Source organism: Rhinopithecus bieti, unplaced genomic scaffold (assembly GCF_001698545.2).
Source record: "Rhinopithecus bieti isolate Rb0 unplaced genomic scaffold, ASM169854v2 scaffold_947, whole genome shotgun sequence".
NCBI lineage: Eukaryota > Metazoa > Chordata > Mammalia > Primates > Cercopithecidae > Rhinopithecus > Rhinopithecus bieti.
Window position 1 is genome coordinate 4,661,708 of NW_016803664.1, and position 7,463 is coordinate 4,669,170.

Sequence of the window (7,463 nt, forward strand, 5' to 3'; positions counted from 1 at the left end):
TTTTTTTTTTTTTTTTTTTTTTTTTTTGAGAGTTCTCTCTTTAACTCCTGAGTGTTCAAATGAGAAATTCAGCGGGGCATGAGAGCACTTTAGGAGACTGAGACAGTAGGTCCACTTGAGCCCAGGAGTTTAAGACCAGCCTGGGCAACATGGTGAGACCCCATCTTAAATAATAATAATAATAAAGAAAACAAATTTCTATCTGGTATCATCTGTTTTCTGCCTGAATGACTTCCTTTAATATTTCTTGTAATAGTGCTCAGTTTCACTGTATTATCTCAGTTTTGTTTGTCTGAAAAGTGTTTAGTTTTGCCTTTTTTTCTGAAAGGCATTTTGGCTGTGTTGACAGGGTTTATTTGTTTTTTCTTTCAGAGCTTTAAAGATAGTACTCCCATTTTCTGGATTGCATTCTTTCTGATAATAAGTCTGTTGACACTCTTTATCTTCATTCCTGTGTATGTAATGTATGTTATTACACTAGTTGCTTTGGGGATTTTCTGTTTATCACTGGTTTTTCATAGTTTGGTTACAATGTACTTTGGGGTGTTTTCTTTATGTTTCTTGTGCTTGAATTAGTTAAACTTCTTGGATATGATGGTTTCTAGTTTTCATCAAATTTGGAAACATTTTGGCCATTATTTTTTCAAACATTTTTTTCTCCCTCCCTCTTAACTGCTGGAATTCCAATTTGATGTATATTATTAACTTTGATATTATTCCACAGTTCACTGAGTGTTCATTTTTTAAAGTTTTTTTTTCCTCTGTGTGATCCTATTTAGATTGTTTATATTTCTATATCTTTAAGTTTATTAATCTTTCCCAGTTTCTAATATGCCATGTTTTTCATTTCATGTATTATATTTTTCATCCCTAGAAGTTCAGTTTGGATCTTTTTTATATTTTTCATTTTTCTACTTTCCTCTACCTTTTTATTTTTTTTTATTATTATTTTTTTGAGACGAAGTCTCGCTCTGTCACCCAGGCTGGAGTGCAGTGGCCGGATCTCAGCTCACTGCAAGCTCCGCCTCCCGGGTTTACGCCATTCTCCTGCCCCAGCCTCCTCAGTAGCTGGGACTACAGGCGCCCGCCACCTCGCCCGGCTAGTTTTTTGTATTTTTTAGTAGAGACGGGGTTTCACTGGGTTAGCCAGGATGGTCTTGATCTCCTGACCTTGTGATCTGCCCGTCTCGGCCTCCCAAAGTGCTGGGATTACAGGCTTGAGCCACCGCGCCCGGCCACTACTCTCCTCTACCTTTTTAAGCATAAGAAGTATATTTGTAATAGTTCCTCAAACATATTTCTCTACTAATTTTTATAATCTGTGTTGTTTCTGAGGCCACTTATATTGATGAACTTTTCTCTTGGTTATGGCTCAGATTTTCCTGCTTCTTTGCATGTCTTATATTTTATTAGATACCAGACATTGTGGATTTTACATTGTTTGGCATTAGATTTTTAAATATATTCCTTTAAATGGGCGAGGGGGTTGTCTTGGATAAAGTTAACTCTGAATCTGTTTGATCTGTTAGATCTGTTAGATCTTTTCAAGGCTTGCCTGTTTTTTTAAGGCTTGCTTTTTTTTTTTTTTTTTAGATGGAGTCTCACTCTGTCGTCCAGGCTGGAGCGCAGTGGTGCAATCTTGTCTCACTGCAAACTCCAGGGCCCAAGTGATTTGCCTGCCTCAGCCTCCAGAGTAGCTGGGATTACAGGCGTGCCCCACCACGCCCCGCTAATTAGAAGGCTTGCTTTTAAGCATTGTGAGGGCAGCTTTTTATGTATGGCTAATTTGGTCCCATTACAGAAGCAATATTCTTCTTATGATTATGCCCTATGTATTTTTCCACTCTGGTTGATGAGAAAGCAAACAAACTATTCCTGGCCCTGTGTGAGCTTTAGGGATTGTCCCATCTACTCCTTTCTGATGATTCTTTCTCTGGTTTTCATGGTTTTCTCTCCCATATACATTGATTAATACTTAACCAAAGACTTGGGGTGACCTCTGCAGCTCTCCTGAGAATCGTCTCACTATATAGCTTCCCCTGCTCTGATACTGTACTTGACAAATTTTAGCTGCCTTGGCCTCCCAAACTCTAAATTTTGTCTTCTCAACTCACCAAGACAGTGGTCTGTTTGGATTCCACCTCCTGTACTCACTCTTTTTCTTTTCTTTTTTTTTTTTTTTTTTTTTTGAGATGGAGTCTCGCTCTGTCGCCAGGCTGGAGTGCAGTGGTGCGGTATCAGCTCACTGCAACCTCTGCCTCCTGGGTTCAAGTGATTCTCCTGCCTCAGTCTCCCAAGTAGCTGAGACTACAGGCATGCACCACCACGCCCAGCTAATTTTTGTATTTATAGTAGAGATGGGGTTTCACCATGTTGGCCAGGATGGTCTCGATCTCGACCTCGTGATCCACCCACCTCGGCCTCACAGAGTGCTGAGATTACAGGGTGAGCTACCATGCCTAGCCCTCCTGTACTCACTCTTACCAGCTGGTGAGCTGGGGCACTTGATGGACTCCCCTTGCTTTTCAGGGATTGCTGTTCTCTTCTGCTTGTTGCCTACTGTTTGAAAACTGGATGTTTTCATATATTTTATTTTGAAATATATGAAATATATTGCTGGAGGGTAAATTCTATTCCTGTTATCTCATCAAAGCTGGAAGTAGAAATTCCTTCCCTTAGATTTTATCCTACTAGTTCCTTGATATCATCTCAGTCCTTAGGTTCTTTTAAGGATTTTTAAAAAAATATCTTATTCATCATATTTAGTTCTTTTGAATGGAAAGTTGATTCAAATAGCTTAGCCTGTCATTATTAGAAGTAGAAATTCTTATTGCCTTTTCAATTAAAAAATAAAATAGAAAATGATTATGTGATATCTTCATAAAAGTGGGACTGTTGGGCAGGTAGAGGTGGATAATGCTGTGGTTCTTCTGAACAGTCCAAAGGATAAAATAAGAAAGCAGGGCATGTTTTAGGTAGGCCTGTTAGAATTTCAGACTTGGGACCAGATGCGATGGCTCACACCTGTAATCCCAGCACTTAGGGAAGCCAAGGCGAGTGGATCACCTGAGGTCAGGAGTTCAAGACCAGCCTGGCCAACATGGTGAAACCCCATCTCTACCAAAAATACAATAAAATTTAGCGGGGCATAGTAACATGTGCCTGTAATCCCAGCTACTCCGGAGGCTGAGGCAGGAGAACCGCTTGAACCTGGGAGGCAGAGGTCGCAGTGAGCCGAGATTGTGCCACTGCACTCAGCCTAGGTAACAAGAGTGAAAACTCTGTCACACACACACAAAAAAGAATTTCAGACTTGGTATGGTTTTGCCTGGTACAGACACTAGATGGTACATTACTAATAGACTAGTAGGTAGGATTCCCATAATAGAAAATAATGGAGTATGTTGAAAGAACTTCACAGTGTCAGAGTGAGATAGTTATGATGGGTTGTTTTGATTTTAACCTAGATATTCTACATTTCCTCATTTCTCTACACCATCAGTTACATCTGGTATTTGTACACAGAACTGAGGATGAAACACACCCAGAGTGGACAGAGCACATCTCCACTGGTAAGTTTTATTCAGAGCTGATAGTTAATAATAGTATGCTAAGCCAGGTGTGGTGACTCCTACCTGTAATCCCAGCAGTTAGGGAGGCTGAGGGGGGCAGATTGCTTACGCCCAGGAATTCGAGGCCAGTCTGGGCAAAGTGGTGAAAGCCCATCTCTACAAAAGATACCAGAAAAATTAGCCAGGCATTGTAGCGCATGCCTGGAGTCCTAGCAACTTGAGGGGCTGCAGCAGGAGGATCACTTGAGCCACTGTACCCCAGCCTGGGTGACAGAGACAGACCCTGTCTCAAAAAAAAAAAAAAAAAAAAAATAGTATGTAAAAACAATCCCCGTATATCCCTGATAAACAGTGTAAGCCTATAGCCCTAGCTAGGTGCATTTATGGAGATTAATCGAAGGAAAAACGTGTTCCCACAGAGTTTCCATTCTTTTCACATCACCTCCTCCTCTCCCTTTCTCTCTCTCTCTCTCTCTCTCTCACACACACACACACACACACACACACACACACACACACACACACAGGTTTGATTATAGGAATATTATTTACAGTGCTGGCATGCCTGCCTGGTTTGATTCAGCAAGGGAAATTCTTCTTGACTCCATGCCAACCCTGGGAGACCCAGTTCTGTTATTTATCTCCTGTTGTGACATTAGACATATCTTCTCCCTTTCTTGCACCTCCAATTTTTCATTGTAAAATGAAGTGTTGGCCGGGTGCAGTGGCTCACGCCTGTAATCCCAACACTTTGGGAGGCTGAGGCGGGCAGATCACAAGGTTAGGAGATTGAGACCATCCTGGCTAACATGGTGAAACCCAGTCTCTACTAAAAATACAAAAAATTAGCCGGACATGGTGGCGGTTGCCTGTAGTCCCAGCTACTTGGGAGGCTGAGGCAGGAGAATGGTGTGAACCCGGGCGGCAGAGCTTGCAGTGAGCTGAGATCACGCCACACTGTACTCCAGCCTGGGCGACAGAGAGACTCCATCTCAAAAATAAAACAAAACGAAAGCAAACAAACAAACAGAATGAAGTGTTAGCCGGGCATGGTGGCTCACACCTGTAATCCCAGCACTCTGGGAGGCAGAAGCGGGCGGGTCACCTGAGGTTGGGAGTTCGAGACCAGCCTGACCAATATGGAGAAACCCCATCTCTACTAAAAATACAAAATTAACTGGGCATGGTGGCGCATGCCTGTAATCCCAGCTACTTGGGAGGCTGAGGCAGGAGAATGGCATGAACCTGGGAGGTGGAGCTTGCAGTGAGCCAAGATTGTGCCATTGCACTCCAGCCTGGGCAACGAGAACAAAACTCTGTCTAAAAAAATAAATAAATAAAATAAAATAAAATAAAATAAAATGTTAGTCTGTGTGATCTTTAATGTCCCTTCCACCTCCATGATGCTATGATTCTATGAACTCTTCATCTGATTGATTTTTTTTTTTTTTTTTAGACGGAGTCTTGCTCTGTCGCGCAGGCTGAAGTACAGTGGTGCAATCTTGGCTCACTGCAAGCTCCACCTCCCAGGTTCATGCCATTCTCCTGCCTCAGCCTCCCAAGTAGCTGGGACTACAGGCACCCACCACCACGCCCGGCTCATTTTTTGTATTTTAGTAGAGACAGGGTTTCACCGTGTTAGCCAGGATGGTCTCCATCTCCTGACCTCGTGATCCACCCGCCTCGGCCTCCCAAAGTGTTGGAATTACAGGCATGAGCCACCACACTTGGCCCTGATTGACTTCTTAAGGAGATACTCTTCTTACTTTTTTCTGTTGTTCTAGATGTTCATGTTTGAAGAAGGGCAGGGGCAGAGATTGCTTTTAAAATTTCTTCTCGGCTGGGCGCGGTGGCTCAAGCCTGTAATCCCAGCACTTTGGGAGGCCGAGATGGGCGGATCACGAGGTCAGGAGATCGAGACCATCCTGGCTAACACGGTGAAACCCCGTCTCTACTAAAACTACAAAAAACTAGCCGGGCGACGTGGCGGCGCCTGTAGTCCCAGCTACCCGGGAGGCTGAGACAGGAGAATGGCGTGAACCCGAGAGGCGGAGCTTGCAGTGAGCTGAGATCCGGCCACAGCACTCCAGCCTGGGTGACAGAGCAAGACTCCGTCTCAAAAAAAGAAAAAAAAAAAAATTTCTTCTCTCACTCTCTCTTGCTGTAAGGAGAAAGGGCACTGAGGAAATAACTGAAAAAGTAACATGAAGAGGCCCTTAAGCAGTATCCTGAACAAGATATCATAGTTTACATAAGAGCTGTTCAACTTTTTTCAATAATAAAAATTTTTAATTCACAGTCTAGTTCAGTAGCTGCTAGCTATATGTGGATACCAAACACCTATAATGTGGCTAGTGTGATTGAGGAATTGAATTTTAAATTTTATTTAATTTTAATTAATTTTAATTTAATTAGCCACGTGCAGCTATAGCTACTGTATTGTGCAACACAGGATTATACTCTGGGCCCTTTTCTTTAGTTTACCTCTGGGTATTTATTCCATACTAATAATTACTCTTCTTTTTTGTTTGTTTGTTTTTTTTGAGATAGAGTCTCGCTCTATCGCCAGGCTGGAGTGCAGTGGCGTGATCTTGACTCACTGCAGCCTCTGACTCCCTGGTTCAAACGATTCTCCTGTCTCAGCCCCCCAAGTAGCTGGGATTACAGGCATGTGCCACCATGCCCAGCTAATTTTTGTATTTATCGTAGAGATGGGGTTTCACCATGTTGGCCAGGATGGTCTCGATCTTCTGACCTCGTGATTTGCCCTCCTTGGCCCCCTAGAGTGCCGGGATTACAGGCATGAGCCATCGTGCCTGGCCTACACTTCCATATTTTAAACTCACATAGTTTCTTAGCTCCCTACAAGTTAGTAAGGACCCGTGGCTATATATCCTTTAGTATTCTGTAAGTGAAAGATACTATAAAGAAATAATGGCCGGGTGCGGTGGCTCACGCCTGTAATCCCAGCACTTTGGGAGGCCAAGGTGGGCGGATCACGAGGTCAGGAGATCGAGACCATCCTGGATACCACGGTGAAACCCCGTCTCTACTAAAAATACAAAAAATTAGCTGGACGTGGTGGCGGGCACCTGTGGTCCCAGCTACTCGGGAGGCTGAGGCAGGAGAATGACGTGAACCCAGGAGGCAGAGCTTACAGTGAGCCGAGATTGTGCTACTGCACTCCAGCCTGGATAAGAGTGAGACTATGCCGTCTCAAAAAAAAAAAAAGAAAGAATTATTCCATATCTTTCCCTTTAGGTAAGTGAATGTCTAAAAAGTCCAACAGCCTTACAGGGATAGCATTTCAAGTTTTTATTTATTCATTCATTCACTCAAAAGCCAATAGACTGACTGTAACTTGTGAGACTTGTTCAGCCACAAGTCATTCCCTAAAGAAGTTGCCATGATTAGACTGGAAGCCAAGAATGGAGAAAACATGGGGCAATAATTTTCTGAGGCTTGAGCTCCTGGTAGCAGAACAAAAAAATATTTGAAAGAAAAATGGGAAGGACATGAGATTAGTTCTTAAATATGGTATCCTACTGCTTTCTATGCATACAGATGCATATACTATATTTCTCTTTATAACCCATACTCTGTCACTGGTTTCAAGAAGAAAAGCTTTAGCCTAAGAGTTATATATATATATATATGTATATATTATATATGTGTGTATATACATGTATATATGTGTGTGTGTGTATGTGTATATATGTGTGTATGTGTATATGTGTGTGTGTATGTGTATATATGTGTGTGTGTTACGTGTATATGTGTGTGTGTATATACATGTATATATGTGTGTGTGTATGTGTATATATGTGTGTGTGTTACGTGTATATGTGTGTGTGTATATACATGTATATATGTGTGTGTGTATGTGTATAT

The 7,463-nt window shown here is 42.4% G+C and overlaps 1 protein-coding gene across 2 annotated transcripts in view; it reads left to right on the forward strand.

The window, feature by feature from the left end:
• TMEM116 (transmembrane protein 116) overlaps positions 1-7,463 on the forward strand; it is a 77,589-nt gene that overhangs the window by 60,867 nt on the left and 9,259 nt on the right. The window contains exon 5 of one of the 2 annotated variants that reach the window (XM_017847265.1): positions 3,468-3,572. The exons of the other annotated variant lie outside the window; for it this stretch is intronic. Coding sequence (XP_017702754.1) covers positions 3,468-3,572 — 105 coding nt within the window. The remainder of the gene's footprint in view (positions 1-3,467; positions 3,573-7,463) is intronic. 2 annotated transcript variants of the gene reach the window in all.